This window comes from Cherax quadricarinatus, chromosome 66, assembly GCF_038502225.1.
Source record: "Cherax quadricarinatus isolate ZL_2023a chromosome 66, ASM3850222v1, whole genome shotgun sequence".
Taxonomy (NCBI): Eukaryota; Metazoa; Arthropoda; class Malacostraca; order Decapoda; family Parastacidae; genus Cherax; species Cherax quadricarinatus.
In genome coordinates this window covers 1112183-1130280 of record NC_091357.1, presented here as the reverse complement: position 1 = coordinate 1130280, position 18098 = coordinate 1112183, and the positions used below count along the sequence as shown (strand labels likewise).

The 18098-nt window shown below is 41.0% G+C and overlaps 1 protein-coding gene across 3 annotated transcripts in view; it reads right to left on the bottom strand.

The window, feature by feature from the left end:
• The window catches only part of LOC128704153 (methyltransferase-like protein 27), a 111157-nt gene that overhangs the window by 12528 nt on the left and 80531 nt on the right, over positions 1-18098 (bottom strand). For all 3 annotated transcript variants that reach the window (XM_070099018.1, XM_070099019.1, XM_070099017.1), the window contains one exon: positions 2215-2307. In XM_070099018.1, the coding sequence (XP_069955119.1) occupies positions 2215-2307 (93 nt within the window). The remainder of the gene's footprint in view (positions 1-2214; positions 2308-18098) is intronic.

The following is an 18098-nucleotide window of genomic DNA, read 5'->3' as shown; positions in this document are numbered from 1 at the left end:
TGAGGATATTTCTCTTTATAATTTGGATTATAACCAAGGTAATGATGACTGTAATGTTTGTATCATAAAGAATGTAGTGGAATCTTCATCTTCAGGCTCCAACGTTAATATCAAATAAATGTAACATGTGCTTCAGTTAATTCTTTCTCAGATGTCTCCTGAAATTAGTAATACTGTTGTTTCATAAAACTGAACTAGTAAAGCAAGAGCCTATTAAAAGAGCCTATTATGCAGTCCCCATTCATCTGCGAGTGGATTTTTACAAACATATTGAGTTGATAGATCTAAAGGATCAAGAAGTGTCATGGTGAAGAAATCTAGTTTCTTGAGTTCAATGAATTTTCATGGGAAATTTATCCCTAATTTAGCAGACCTCACTAGTGTTCTCACTGATTATTTAAAGAATATTAATGAACCCCTTATTTGCTCGAAGGATGCCCAAGCTATCTTTTTTGAAACTGAAAAAATACTTCTAATCCTGTAGTTCTTAAGCTGCCTGAAATTAATAAATTAGGTAAATCATAACCATAAAAAACTTTAAAATATCATATGCTATGATATTAAGGTAGGCTTTGATTAAACAAGCATTTAGGTTTCAGGTTATGAATATGTTGAGATCTAACAGTCGTTCATTTTATTGGTTGAGCAGGTGCTGCAATTAGTTAGTTTCTTTTTTCTCTCATACATTTTACTTAAATGAGATGAACAGTACACTCCGGTAGATGAGTATGTGAGGAAAAAGCATACTGTTATTTTTCATTTTTTTTCCAAAATTCACAAGATTTCCAGAAACTGTGACCCCGAGTGGCAGCCCTGCTGTGATCATTAGTAACGCCACTTTGGCAAGCCTACAGTGATCATCAGTAATGCCACTTTGGCAAGCCTACAGTGATCATAAGTAATGCTACTTTGGCAAGCCTACAGTGATCATAAGTAACGCCACTTTTTCAGCCCTACAGTGATCAAAGGTAATGCCACTTTGGCAAGCCTACAGTGATCATAAGTAACGCCACTTTGGCAAGCCTACAGTGATCATAAGTAACGCCACTTTGGCAAGCCTACAGTGATCATAAGTAACGCCACTTTGGCAAACCTAGAGTGATCATAAGTAACGCAACTTGTTGCGCATATTTCTAGTTGCTGGTTTCTCCTGGATTTTCTGGAATGGGTTCGAGTGTTGCTTCCTGGCAGCATTATCTTCACCGGGCGTCTGGCTGGTGTGAGGTCATTTCAAACTCGACTTCCTCCTCACCAGGTAACCTAACAACGAACATGTTCTTCACTGTTTGGGATGTTTTATCTTATGCTCTGTCTAGGGTTTATAATACCAATAATCCACAAAGTTGGGTTGTTTTATTTTGGACTATTATGATCAATAGTCAAGATATTCTTTAGGCTTATGTGATTTCTCCCATTTTTCGCCTTCACAGACTTGCGTATTTCTTTTTATCTTCTGGGTAATTTGTGTTTTTTTATGAGCTCTAGTTGCAGTTTGGTGAGCTGCAGAAGACGCTGTGATTGAGAAGCATTCTAGAGACTAGCCGAATCATTTACGGAATCCAAGTATCAAATGTAGAAGTCAGGCAGAATCCCCATTCATTCCTGAAGAATTTATCCAGCGACTGAGCTGCTACGCAATTTTTAAGCAACCAACCATTCTAGGTTCATAAATATTGAGAAGAATACATAAATAACCCGCACATAGAAGAGAGGAGCTTACGACGTTGTTTCTGTCCGACTTGGTCCAAGACTGACCGAAACGTCGTCGTAAGCTCCTCTCTTCTATGTACGGGTTATTTGCGTATTGTTCCAGTCATGGTATTGTGCCTTTTTTATTATTTATTGAGAACACTTTTCCAGGTAGTCTCTTCTTGGAAAGACTTTCCTACTCCACCTACGTTTGTTTCTTTTGATCTTCATTTTATTTAAGAACTGAATATCTTTGATTTTCCATTCTCATTATTTTACCTCATTTCAATATTTCTTGTATATTGATTTTTTCCATATTATTAATATCATTAAGTTTCGTTGGCTGTTTGTACATAATATATATGGTTTGAGTAACAACAGTGATTTTATGAATATGAAAAAGTATACTTTTATTAACAATTATATAAACAAATGATGTTTCAAAATCTGTTATTTCTTCACCCTAGGAGATCAAACTCTGTAATGTCTATTTTTTTTCGAAAAGATAATGCTGGAGAAACTCACCTGGCTTAGCAAAGCGGATCATGTCATCGATGCCACTCACAGGAACGTGTCCATCACCCATTCCGCCAGAAATCACCACAACGTCGTATGTATCTGACCCCAAAACAATAAGTTACATTGATAACTGAGCACAAATTTTATTTAAGATTGTCATGCTCTTATTAGAGATAGTTTTTATTTGTATTTCTGTAATTACAGAAGCAGAGGAGGAAAAGAAAATTTGATAATTAGGGAATAGAGAAGAGGGAGGTAAATGTAACCACAATATCTCCCATACACAGCGTAAGTCTGACGTTCGGGGACACTACTAAAACTGAGGGAGGAGAGAGAGTAGTGCCTTAATATGCTATGTGCTATGGCTATCCATACAATAGATCGCTTTTAGTAGGGATGGAGACTCATCGTGACCGGGAAAGATCACAAATTCCTGAGGAGCCACCACTCACTATGAAGTGTTCCTTGCCAGGTAAATCTGGTACATGGTTAAAACAATTACTCGGTTGGTCTGGCGTCTTGCCCATGCTGAAATTCCTGGTTCTTCCCACTTCCATCTTTACTCCATTTCTCCATCTTTATTTCTTTTCCTTTAATCTGTTTCTCTACTCATCTTCTCACAACGACTGAACTCCCCAACCTTCTTCAAACCTAAACCCTTCTATTCTTCCCTCACACACTACTACCCATCCTTCGCCCTGACTACTCCCACAGACCACCCACCACCAACTCCCCGACCAACCAACCACTTCCCCAATATCAGCCTCTCTTTCCCAAAACGGCCATAAAACAACCACCATTACCACACCAAACCCACCATTACTCTTACTTGCCAACCAAAACCATCTCCATACCATACCACATCCATTATAACTATAACATCCAAAACCACCATCACCACTATCTTTTCCACTTGTCAATCTATCTCCACCACTACAAATCCACCATAACAAATTCACCATTACAAATCCAGTGCGGATGATAAGAAAGAGATGATTGCTGATGTTATGAATGAAAAGAAGTTGGATGTCCAGACCCTAAGCAAAACAAAGCAGAAGGGGGTAGACGAGTTTCAGTGGGGAGAAATAAATGGGATTAAATCAGGAGCATCTGAGAGAGTTAGAGCTAAGGAACGGGTAGGAATAATGTTGAAGGATCAGTTATGAAAGGAGAAGACGGAATATAAATATGCAAATTCAAAGATTATGTGGATTAAAATAAGGGTCGGATGCGAAAAGTGGGTCATAATAAGCGTGTATGCACCTGGAGAAGAGAGGAGTGTAGAGGAGAGAGAGATATTTGGGGAGATGTTAAGTGAATGTATAGGAACCTTTAAAGAGTAAATGTAGTAGGGGACCTAAATGCTAAAGTAGGAGAAACATTTAGAAAGGGTGAGGTAGGTAAGTTTGGGGTGCCAGGTGTAAATGATAATGGGAGCCCTTTGATTGAACTTTGTATAGAAAGGGGTTTAGTTATAGGTAATACATATTTTAAGAAAAAGAGGATAAATAAGTATACAAGATATGATGTAGGGCGAAATGACAGTAGTTTGTTGGATTATGTATTGGTAGATAAAAGACTGTTGAGTAGACTTCAGGATGTACATGTTTATAGAGGGGCCACAGACATGTCAGATCACTTTTTAGTTCTAGCTACAGTGAAAGTAAAGGGTAGATGGGATACAAGGAAAATAGAAGCAGGAAGTAAGAGAGACGTGAAGGTGTATAAACTAAAAGAGGAGGCAGTTAGGGTAAGATATAAGCAACTATTGGAGGGTAGATGGACTAGTGAGAGTACAGGCAATGGGGTCGAAGATGTATGGAGTAGGTTTAAGAATGTAGTGTTAGTGTTCAGCAGAAGTTTGTTGTTACAGGAAAGTGGGTGCAGGAGGGAAGAAGAGCGATTGGTGGAATGATGATATAAAGAGAGTAGTAAGGGCGAAAAAATTAGCATATGAGAGGTTTTTACGAAGTAGAACTGATGAAAGGAGAGAAGAGTATGTGAAGAGAAAAAGGGAGGTTAAGAGAGTGGTGAAGCAATGTAAAAAGAAAGCAAATGGGTGAGATGTTATCAACAAATTTTTTTGAAAATAAGAAAGTTTTGGAGTGAGATTAATAATTTGAGGAACCCTAGGAAACAAATGGATTTGACAATTAAAAATAGGAGAGGAGAGTTATTAAATGGAGAGCCAGAGGTATCAGGAAGATGGAGGGAATATTTTATGGAATTGTTAAATGTTGATGAAGATAGGGAAGCTGTGATTTCGTGTATAGGACAAGGAGGAATAACATCTTGTAGGACTGAGGAAGAGCCAGTTGTGAGTGTGGGGGAAGTTCGTGAGGCAGTGAGTAGAATGAAAGGAAAAAGGCAGATGGGATTGATGGGATAAAGATAGAAATGATAAAAGCAGGTGGGGGATATAGTTTTGGAGTGGTTGGTGCTATTATTTAATAAATATATGGAAAAGGGAAAGGTACGTAGGGATTGGCAGAGAGAGTGCATAGTTCCTTTGTATAAAGGCAAAGGGGACAGAAGAGAGTGTATGGTAGAGCTATTACTGAAAGAATTAAGAGTAAGACAGAGAGTAAGACAGGAGATGAGCAGGGAGGCTTTTGGAAAGGTAGAGGGTGCAAAGACCGAGTGTTTACAGTGAAACATATAGGTGAACAGTTTTTAGATAAGACTAAAGAGGTTTTCGTGGCATTTATGAATATGGAAAAGGCATACGACAGGGTGGATAGGGAAGCAATGTGGCAAATGTTGCAGGTGTATGGTGTAGGAGGTAGGTTACTGAAAGAAGTGAAGAGTTTTTACGAGGATAATGAGGCTCAGGTTAGAGTATGTAGGAGAGGGGGAGATTATTTCCCAGTAAAAGTAGGCCTTAGACAAGGATGTGTGATGTCACCATGGTTGTTCAACATATTTATAGATGAGGTTGTAAGAGAAGTGAATGCGAGGACCTTGGCAAGAGGTGTGGAGTTAAAAGATAAAGAATCAAAAACAGAGTGGGAGTTGTCACAGTTGCTCTTGCTGATGACACTTTGCTTTTGGGAGATACTGAAGAGAAGTTGCAGGGGTTGGTGGATAAATTTGGTAGGGTATTTTAAAAGAAGAAAATTAAAAGTGAAAATAGGAAAGAGTAAGGTGATGAGAACAAAAAGATTAGGTGACGAAAGATTGGATATCAGATTGGAGGGAGAGAGTATGGATGAGGTGAATTTATTCAGATATTTAGGAGTGGATGTGAGTAGTGAAGAAAATGCCATAGCTGTGTATGCCAGAGCAGTGTATCAAAGGATGCCGCCTTTTCACACCTAGGTGTGAAATTTCGCACCTATCTGATAATGAGCCTTCCGGTTCCCATGCGCGCCCGCCTGCGCCCTCCGCCCGTGCCCCCCCACCTGCGCCCCCGCGAGCCCCCCGCGCCCACCCGCGCCCACCCGCATCCACCCGCGCCCTCCCGCGCCCGCGGCGCCCCTGCAGCGCCTTCTGCAGCATGCGCCAGATCGCCCCCACTCCCTAAATTTTTTTCCGATTTTTCTCGAATTTTTTTTGAATTTCATTTTCTGGTGCTCTCCATTTACCCGGATCAACACCCTCCCCCACACCTCCCACCATCCACTTCTACGCTCTATGTCCAAATACTCCTGCTCTACTTCCTTGGATCAAGACCTCCCTCTCCACCCCCCCAAAAAAAATTTCATTTTCTTGTAATCTCTAACTCCTCAGATCAAGTTTTGAGGATCCCTCATATAGGTACCCCTCCCATTTGCACCTCCATCCCAAAATCCTTGCTCTACTTCCTTGGATCAAGACCTCCATCTCCCTCCCCCCAAAAATTCCATTTTCTTGTAATCTCTAACTCCTCAGATCAACACCTCTCTCTCTCACCTACACCTCCCACTTGCACCCCCATCACCACCATCACTCTCTCAATCCCAATTTCCCTTCTCCAACTCCTCAGATCAAGAACACCCTCTCCATCTCCCCCCCAAAAAAATTCCATCTCCTTGAATCAACTTTTCTCGATATAAATAATACAAAGATTTTCCCTCCACTTCCTTGGATCAAGTTTTTGGGTCCTCCCTATGCAGGTCTAAACAAGTAACTTCCTCGCATGCATGACGTCACTCTACCTGTGTGTACTCAGCGGTCAGTGACGTCACGTGATGACCTCTGACACACACAAGCCAACATACCAAATCAGGTCTGTCACCATAACCTTTTTTTCGGCTCCCAGGTTCTACAACCACACCCACATCCCACAACCCAAAACTTATAACCTTTTCTTTCAGCATCTCTAGTTCAACAACAATACCCACAACCCGCATCGTTTTCCATTTTATTTCACAATTTTTCCCCTTTTGATACAATTTTTTTCATAAATGACACTAATACACATCTTCACTCTTAACCAGGATAACCCAAATAATTCCTCATTTTCGTTAATACCCACAATAATCCACAATTTTTTACATAATACAACAAAAGATTCACTGGTCACTCTCCTCAAGTATAGGCATCTGCCCAAATATGCCAAGCGAGAACTGCTTGGCGAGTCTTATCTTATTTATCTTCAGATTAAAATCTCAGGTCAGACCCACCAAGTAACTCTTCTCTCTCTCTACCTGAACACCAACACTCATTTCTACCATAGAGAGAATTTAAGGCTAGGTATGCTTACTCAATCCATTCTTTAAAAATATATTCACACAATACCTTTAATTTCAGTAAAATTCCCAAGTTTCATTAAAATTCTAATACAATCTTCTTACCTCTTCTCCACACCACCCAAACCTTACCTCTTCACATCCACCCACCCATCTCCCAACACTTCACTCTTTTCCCAACATCTCACAACAAGACACAATTTTCACTCATAACCCACAGTTTTTCTCGTTTTAACTATTTCATCAGAAAAAGTCACCACAACACTTACAACTTATAACCACTTTTCGATAAATTCACTAGTCACAATTTTACATATTACGAAGTTAATACCCACACACACACACACACACACACACACACACACACACACACACACACACACACACACACACACACATGCACGCACACACATACTTTTTCTCAATAACTGTTAAGAAATATTCTCTCATCAACATCCTTTAACTCACTACAGAAAAACCCCAGATTACTTTGAGCACCATCAAAACACTCACATACATCATTTGAAGACCGCCATATCACCATTGTATACTCCCAGAACTCCTTCAAAAATACTCTTGCACATCATTTGAACACTTTTGAATAGTCTCAAACACCATTTGAGTACTCCCAAATACACCACTGAATACTACCAAAATACCACCAAAATCACCATAAATTAAGATCAACATCACCAACTAACATCCATTTTCACACACATCCCCTCAAATCACTATAACCAAGACGATTACCAATTTCTATGATTACACTCACTTCCAACTAAGATATAACATGTGCGCCCTCCCCCCCCCCCAAAAAAAAAAAATGAACATAAACCAAAGACACAAACACTTACAACTTATAACCTCTTTTCGGCATTTCTAGTTCGACAACAACACCCACAACACCCACAACCCACAACGCCCCACAACCCACAACACCCACAACTTATAACCTCTTTTTGGTACCTCTAGTTTGACAACAATACCCACAACCCTCATCACTTACCATTTTATTCACAATTTTTCCTCTTTCGATACAAATTTTTCCCCTTCTTTTTACTAAATCTTAAATGTAACGAACATTCCTCCCTACAGTCACTAAAATTCTAATAAAATCCTCTCCATACCCATCTCCTTGTATCCACATAGATTAATATTATACTCACAACAACTAATCATCTCACTACCCAACTACTGCGGCATGTTTCTAGAGCCTCCAAGTCCCAGGTATTGGGGATTCACCCTCCATTCTTTTCCAATGTGTCATAACTTTTCACTTCTATATATATATTTTTTTAAATATTCACACATTACCATTATTTTCAGTAAAATCCTCCATATTTCATTAAATTTCTAATACATCCCTCCCCATACCCCTCTCCATCTCGCCCACATTTCTTCACATCCACTCACCCATCTCCCAACACACCTCTTCAGAACACACAAAAAAATCACTTTTCACATCCACAAATCCATCTCATCACCCATCTCAAATCCACCAAGATATTCACCAAATTCTATGACCACCTAGCACACACAGACTTTGAACACCATCAAAACACTCTCGTACATCATTTGAAGACTACCTTTTCTCAATATCTCTTTAGAAATATTCTCTCAACAACAACCTTTATCATCTCACTACAGAACAACCCTAGTTTACTTTGAACACCTTCAAAACACTCTCATAAATCATTTTAATACTCACAAAAACACCTTTGAACATTTCCAGACAACACTGAAACACTTCAAAATTACATTAGAACATTTCGAAGACATCATTGGAACACTTCCAAAATATCATTTTGAATACTCCCAAATAACATTTGACATTTCTAACTCATCCACACTTACACATTTCATTAACCGAAATTACAACTCATCCACCAAACTATTCCCTCAGTCTCCAGGCTTTACAACATTAGTACAAAAACTAACTCATATACTTATGTCATGAGACATTTACCGAAACTAACACAAACACACACACACACACACACACACACACACACACACTCACACACACACACACACACACACACACACACACACACACACACACACACACACACACACACACACACACGCACACACACACACACACACACACACACACACACACACACACACACACACACACACACACACACACACACACACACACACCACACTTTACTTTGAACAACACCAAAAACACAATCAATTACCTTTGAGTACTCCAAAAACATCATTTGAACACATTCAAGAACATCATCAAACCCTTTGAATACCCCCAAAACACCACTGAATGCTACCAAAACAGCACTGAATACTGCCCAAACACCACTAAAAATCACCAGAAACTAAGGTCAACGCCACCAACTAACACCCATTTTAAAGAAATCCCTTCAAATCACTATAACCAAGACGATCCCACTCACCTCAGACTATTATATAACATGAGGGCAAAAAACATTCTCATAAATCATTTGATTAGTCTCAAACACCTTTGAACATTTCCAAACAACACTGAAAAACTTACAACAGGATCACCACCAACTGAAAACATATCATATACACACACAAAAAGAACTAAGACATCCATCAACTAACATCCATGATAACTCACCTCAAAACCACCAAGATCGCAGAAAACACTCATTTTTTTTATAAACATTCACATAAAAATCACAATCACCAACTCCTTACAATATTTGCCAATATTTAATACACTCACCTCACTACCACCAACACATGCCGGCACAGATAGGAACACCTCCCATGACGTCACACTCCAACCTGTGTTTACTTGGTGATCAGTGACGTCACACCCAAACACCTTGTTTCAACCTGTTATATCTCCAATATCTATGAGCACCACAATCAAGACTGTTACCAAATTCTATAACCCCATCACTAAGATCACTAAAACATCACACATTTTTGTACACATTCTCTTAAAACATCATAACCAAGATCACAAAAAACTAAGATCGGTTACGTTAAGATAGCTAAAACTATTTATACTTTTACTAAGATCACATAACATTTTGTCTTCTCTAACTCACCCACCAATATACATTCTCATTCACACTTACACATTTCATTAACCGATATTACATCTCATCCACCAAACTCCTCGCTCATTCTCCAGACTTTACAACATTAGCACAAAAAAAACTAACTCATACACTTATGACATGAGACATTATCATAACTAACACACAGACTAACTTTGAACCAACTTTGAACAACACCAAAACACCACTGAACATCTTCAAAAATACTCTGCACATCATTTGAACACCTTCAAAAACACCATCAAACACCTTCGAATACTCCCAAAACACTACTGATTACTACCAAATCACCACTGAATACTGCCAAAACACCGTCAAAATCACCAGAAACTAAGATCAGCATCACCAGCTAACACCCATTTTATAGAAATCCCCTCAAATCACTATAACCAAAAACTCCCTCCCCATCCCCCCATGAGTGTAAAAAAACATGAACACAAACCTAATACACAAACACTTAGTACATGATCACCATCAATTGAAAACATATCATGTACACACGAAAAGCTAAGACAACCACCAACAACAAACACCCATCTGGAGTTTATCTGGAGTGAGTTCCGGGGGTCTGTGACCAGGCCTCCTTAGGTCAGTGTCCCAGGATGCGACCCACACCAGTCGACTAACACCCAGGTACCCATTTTACCGATGGGGAACATAGACAACAGGTGGAAAGAAACACGTCCAATGTTTCTACTCTGGCTGGGAATCGAACCCAGGCCCTCATCGTGTGAAGCGAGAGCGTTAACCACCAGGCCACCAGAGCCCTTCATACACAATACACATACACATACCCATGTTCACTTACCTCAAAAACCACTAATATCACAGAAAACATTCATTTTTTATAAACATTCACACAAAAAATCATATTTGCCAATATCTAAGCGCACTCACCTCACTACCACCAACACATGATGTCACACCCCACAGGACCGGCGAGGTCACCTCCAGTGATGTCACACTCCCATCTGTGTTTACTTGGTGGTCAGTGACATCACACTCAACCCACCTTGTTTCAACCTGTTGTACCCACAATATCTAAGAACACTATAACCAAGACGATTACCAGATTCTATGACCCTACCACTAAGATCATAGAAAACACTCATTTTTATAAACATTCACACAAAAATCACGATCACCAAAAGAGTTAAATCGGAGGATGCCATAGTGAAGAGCTCTGTTCCACAAGGCACAGTACTCGCCCGTATCTTATTCCTCATCCTCATATCAGACACAGACAGAGATATACACCACAGCACCGTATCATCCTTTGCGGATGATACTAGGATCTGCATGAGGCTGTCATCTGCTGAGGACGCGGTTAACCTCCAAGAAGATATTAATAAAGTTTTCCAGTGGGCAACGGAAAACAATATGATGTTCATTGAAGACAAATTCCAACTACTCCGTTATGGAAAACTGGAGGAGATAATAACTAGAACTCTGGCCATACAATAGAGCGGAAAAATAATGTAAGGGACCTGGGAGTAGTAATGTCTGAGGATCTCACTTTCAAGGATCACAACAGTGCCACGATCACAAGTGCAAAGAAAATGATAGGATGGATAATGAGAACGTTCAAAACGAGAGATGCCAAGCCAGTCATGATCCTTTTCAAATCACTTGTTCTCTCTAGGCTGGAATACTGCTGTACATTAACATCTTCATTCAAAGCTGGTGAAATTGCAGATCCAAAGAGTGTACAGAGATCCTTTACTTCACGTATAAGTTCTGTCAAGCACCTTAACTACTGAGAACGCTTGGAAGCACTTGACTTGTACCCGTTGGAAAGCAGGAGGGAGAGATATATAATCTACACTTGGAAAATCCTGGAAGGAATGGTCCCGAATCTGCACACAGAAATCACACCCTACGAAAGTAAAAGACTGGGCAGGCGATGCAAAATACCCCCAATTAAAAGTAGGGGCGCCATTGGTACACTAAGTGAAAACACCATTAGTGTCCGGGGCTCAAGACTGTTCAACAGCCTCTCATCAAACATTAGGGGAATTACCAATAAACCTCTGGCTGCCTTCAAGAGAGAGCTGGACAGATACCTAAAGTCAGTGCCGGATCAGCCGGGCTGTGGCTCGTACGTTGGACTGCGTGCGGCCAGCAGTAACAGCCTGGTTGATCAGGCCCTGATCCACCGGGAGGCCTGGTCATAGACCGGGTCGCGGAGGCGTTGATCCCCGGAATAATCTCCAGATAACCTCCAGGTAACCAATTGCATATCATGTTTACCGTCATCTATCAACATTCATCACCAAAATCACGAAAAATCTAAGATCACGCATCTCAAAACTACTATGATCACAGAAAACACTAATTTTTTAAACATTCACACAAAAATAAAACATACAAAAATACCATGACACTTCCACGAACATCTATAACATAGCATGAACACTATAACATATCACCATCACTAAAAAAAATAATACACTAACACCCACAACTTATACATTTCAATCACAAATTTAAGACATGAGACTTATACACCAACTAAAACCACGACGTGTTTATCATAAATCTAAGACATGATCACAAAACAAGCCATGACACAAATACTATATCATGTCAACCAACTAATACACAAGAAATTTTACACATGAGACATAACCAAAATCTAAGACATACCCAAAAATCTTATATATATATGCACAAAATAAGATATAATTATAAAAATACCATGTCACAATCACCTCTAACTAAGACATACACACCAAATCTAAGACATTCACCTCCAACTAAGACATATACATCATAACTAAGACATACACCAAAACCTATACTTGACATAATAACAATAAATATAAGACATAGGACATAAGCACAAAAAAAATTACCATGACATGATCACAACAAATTTAAGACATGAGACATTACCAGAACTAAGTCACACACCTCCAACTAATACATAATCACTTTACTAAGTTCATGTTAACTATTCACCATATCATACAAAAATAGACACGCACTTATGACATATGAATCCATAATTTTTACATCATAATTTTTTTCCAAATTACAATACTATAACTTGATCACAAAAAAAAAAATTGACTTACAAACAATTAAAACCATATGAAATCATATACATAAGTCATTTGAAGACAAAATTTGCATAAATTGCATGAGCATTACACCAAGTCCACTAAATCATGCACATTCATACCATAACAACCAATTATCTGTAACACTACTCAATTATCATGAACAGTAAATCTGTTCATGAACACTTAAATCATACATCAACTAAAAATATTAATACAACTTACCCACCAAATTTAAGTTACATTCACCAAAACATAAAACTGATTGATTTACACATTTTCTCAAACTGAATATTGGTACCACATTTTTCATTTCTCATCTATGTTACATATCACATTTCTCATCAAAATTATCCTTAAAACATCCAACCTTACTCTTCCTCATATCACCTAGAAATGTTTTAACCCCGAAGACTCATCATGACGTAGTGACTGTAGGGAGGAATGTGCGTTACATTTAAGATTTAGTAAAAAGAAGGGGAAAAATTTTTATCGAAAGAGGAAAAATTGTGAATAAAATGGTAAGTGATGAGGGTTGTGGGTGCTGTTGTCGAACTAGAGATGCCGAAAAGAGGTTATAAGTTGTAAGTGTTTGTGTGTTTGGTTTGTGTTCATGTTTTTTTTGTTTTGTGTGAGTAATCATAGAAATTGGTAATCGTCTTAGTTATAGTGATTTGAGGGGATTTGTGTGAAAATAGGTGTTAGATGGTGATGTTGATCTTAATTTATGGTGATTTTGGTGGTGTTTTGGTAGTATTCAGTGGTGTATTTGGGAGTACTCAAATGGCGTTTGAGACTATTCAAAGGTGTTCAAATGATGTGCAAGAGTATTTTTGAAGGAGTTCTGGGAGTATTCAGTGGTGATTTGGCGGTCTTCAAATGATGTATGAGAGTGTTTTGATGGTGCTCAAAGTAATCTGGGGTTGTTCTGTAGTGTGGTAAAGGATGTTGATGAGAGAATATTTCTTAACAGTTATTGAGAAAAAGTATGTGTGTGCGTGCATGTGCGTGTGTGTGTGTGTGTGTGTGTGTGTGTGTGTGTGTGTGTGTGTGTGTGTGTGTGTGTGTGTGTGTGTGTGTGTGTGTGTGTGTGTGTGTGTGTGTGTGTGTGTGTGTGTGTATGTGTGTGTGTGTGTGTGTGTGTGTGTGTGTGTGTGTACTCACCTAGTTGTACTCACCTAGTTGAGGTTGCGGGGGTCGAGTCCGAGCTCCTGGCCCCGCCTCTTCACTGATCGCTACTAGGTCACTCTCCCTGAGCCGTGAGCTTTATCGTACCTCTGCTTAAAGCTATGTATGGATCCTGCCTCCACTACATCGCTTCCCAAACTATTCCACTTACTGACTACTCTGTGGCTGAAGAAATACTTCCTAACATCCCTGTGATTCATCTGTGTCTTTAGCTTCCAACTGTGTCCCCTTGTTACTGTGTCCAATCTCTGGAACATCCTGTTTTTGTCCACCTTGTCAATTCCTCTCAGTATTTTGTATGTCGTTATCATGTCCCCCCTATCTCTCCTGTCCTCCAGTGTCGTCAGGTTGATTTCCCTTAACCTCTCCTCGTAGGACATACCTCTTAGCTCTGGGACTAGTCTTGTTGCAAACCTTTGCACTTTCTCTAGTTTCTTTACGTGCTTGGCTAGGTGTGGGTTCCAAACTGGTGCCGCATACTCCAATATGGGCCTAACGTATACGGTGTACAGGGTCCTGAACGATTCCTTATTAAGATGTCGGAATGCTGTTCTGAGGTTTGCTAGGCGCCCATATGCTGCAGCAGTTATTTGGTTGATGTGCGCTTCAGGAGATGTGCCTGGTGTTATACTCACCCCAAGATCTTTTTCCTTGAGTGAGGTTTGTAGTCTCTGACCCCCTAGACTGTACTCCGTCTGCGGCCTTCTTTGCCCTTCCCCAATCTTCATGACTTTGCACTTGGTGGGATTGAACTCCAGGAGCCAATTGCTGGACCAGTTCTGCAGCCTGTCCAGATCCCTTTGTAGTTCTGCCTGGTCTTCGATCGAGTGTATTCTTCTCATCAACTTCACGTCATCTGCAAACAGGGACACCTCAGAGTCTATTCCTTCCGTCATGTCGTTCACAAATACCAGAAACAGCACTGGTCCTAGGACTGACCCCTGCGGGACCCCGCTGGTCACAGGTGCCCACTCTGACACCTCGCCACGTACCATGACTCGCTGCTGTCTTCCTGACAAGTATTCCCTGATCCATTGTAGTGCCTTCCCTGTTATCCCTGCTTGGTCCTCCAGTTTTTGCACCAATCTCTTGTGTGGAACTGTGTCAAACGCCTTCTTGCAGTCCAAGAAAATGCAATCCACCCACCCCTCTCTCTCTTGTCTTACTGCTGTCACCATGTCATAGAACTCCAGTAGGTTTGTGACACAGGATTTCCCGTCCCTGAAACCATGCTGGCTGCTGTTGATGAGATCATTCCTTTCTAGGTGTTCCACCACTCTTCTCCTGATAATCTTCTCCATGATTTTGCATACTATACATGTCAGTGACACTGGTCTGTAGTTTAATGCTTCATGTCTGTCTCCTTTTTTGAAGATTGGGACTACATTTGCTGTCTTCCATGCCTCAGGCAATCTCCCTGTTTCGATAGATGTATTGAATATTGTTGTTAGGGGTACACATAGCGCCTCTGCTCCCTCTCTCAATACCCATGGGGAGATGTTATCTGGCCCCATTGCCTTTGAGGTATCTAGCTCACTCAGAAGCCTCTTCACTTCTTCCTCGGTTGTGTGCACTGTGTCCAGCACTTGGTGGTGTGCCCCACCTCTCCGTCTTTCTGGAGTCCCTTCTGTCTCCTCTGTGAACACTTCTTTGAATCTCTTGTTGAGTTCTTCACATACTTCCCGGTCATTTCCTGTTGTCTCTCCTCCTTCCTTCCTTAGCCTGATTACCTGGTCCTTGACTGTTGTTTTCCTCCTGATGTGGCTGTACAACAGTTTCGGGTCAGATTTGGCTTTCGCTGCTATGTCATTTTCATATTGTCTTTGGGCCTCCCTTCTTATCTGTGCATATTCATTTCTGGCTCTACGACTGTTCTCCTTATTCTCCTGGGTCCTTTGCCTTCTATATTTCTTCCATTCCCTAGCACACTTGGTTTTTGCCTCCCTGCACCTTTGGGTAAACCATGGGCTCATCCTGGCTTTTTCATTACTCCTGTTACCCTTGGGTACAAACCTCTCCTCAGCCTCCTTGCATTTTATTGCTACATATTCCATCATCTCATTAACTGGTTTCCCTGCCAGTTCTCTGTCCCACTGAACCCCGTTCAGGTAGTTCCTCATTCCTGTGTAGTCCCCTTTCTTGTAGTTTGGCTTCATTCGTCCTGGCCTTCCTGCTTCTCCCTCCACTTGTAGCTCTACTGTGTATTCGAAGCTTACAACCACATGGTCACTGGCCCCAAGGGGTCTTTCATATGTGATGTCCTCGATATCTGCACTACTGAAGGTGAATACTAAGTCCAGCCTTGCTGGTTCATCCTCTCCTCTCTCTCTTGTAGTGTCCCTTACGTGTTGGTACATGAAGTTCTCCAGTACCACCTCCATCATCTTAGCCCTCCAAGTATCTTGGCCCCCATGTGGGTCCAAGTTCACCCAATCTATCTCCTTGTGGTTAAAGTCACCCATGATCAGGAGCTTTGCCCTGCATGCATGAGCTCTTCTGGCCACTCTAGCCAGTGTGTCAACCATCGCTCGTGTGTGTGTGTGTGTGTGTGTGTGTGTGTGTGTGTGTGTGTGTGTGAACTCACCTATTTGTGGTTGCAGGGGTCGAGTCTTAGCTCCTGGCCCCGCCTCTTCACCGGTTGCTACTGGGCCCTCTCTCTCCCCGCTCCATGAGCTTTATCAAACCTCGTCTTAAAACTGTGTATGGTTCCTGCCTCCACTACGTCATTTTCTAGGCTATTCCACTGCCTTACAACTCTATGACTGAAGAAATACTTCCTAATATCTCTCTGACTCATTTGTGTCTTCAACTTCCAATTGTGGCCTCTTGTTTCTGTGTCCCCTCCCTGGAACATCCTGTCTTTGTCCACCTTGTCTATTCCACGCAGTATTTTATATGTCGTTATCATGTCTCCCCTGACCCTCCTGTCCTCCAGTGTCGTCAGGCCGATTTCCCTTAATCTTTCTTCATAGGACATTCCCCTTAGCTCTGGAACTAACCTTGTCGCAAACCTTTGTACTTTCTCTAGTTTCTTGACGTGCTTTATCAAGTGCGGGTTCCAAACAGGTGCTGCATACTCCAGTATGGGCCTGACATACACGGTGTACAGTGTCTTGAACGATTCCTTACTAAGGTATCGGAATGCTGTTCTCAGGTTTGCCAGGCGCCCATATGCTGCAGCAGTTATCTGGTTGATGTGTGCTTCCGGAGACATGCTCGGTGTTATACTCACCCCAAGATCTTTCTCCTTGAGTGAGGTTTGCAGTCTTTGGCCACCTAGCCTACACTCGGTCTGTGGTCTTCTGTGCCCTTCCCCTATCTTCATGACTTTGCATTTGGCAGGATTAAATTCGAGAAGCCATTTGCTGGACCAGGTGTTCAGTCTGTCCAGGTCTCTTTGAAGTCCTGCCTGGTCCTCATCAGATTTAATTCTCCTCATTAACTTCACATCATCTGCAAACAGGGACACTTCTGAGTCTAACCCTTCCATCATGTCGTTCACATATACCAAAAATAGCACTGGTCCTAGGACCGACCCCTGTGGGACCCCGCTCGTCACAGGTGCCCACTGTGATACATCATTACGTACCATGACTCGTTGTTGTCTCCCTGTCAGGTATTCTCTGATCCATTGCAGTGCCCTTCCTGTTATATGCGCCTGATGCTCTAGCTTCTGCACTAATCTCTTGTGAGGAACTGTGTCAAAGGCCTTCTTGCAGTCCAAGAAGATGCAATCAACCCACCCCTCTCTCTCGTGTCTTACTTCTGTTATTTTATCATGAAACTCCAGAAGGTTTGTGACACAGGATTTGCCTTCCATGAATCCGTGCTGGTTGGCATTTATACTCTTGTTCCGTTCCAGGTGCTCCACCACTCTCCTCCTGATAATCTTCTCCATAATTTTGCATACT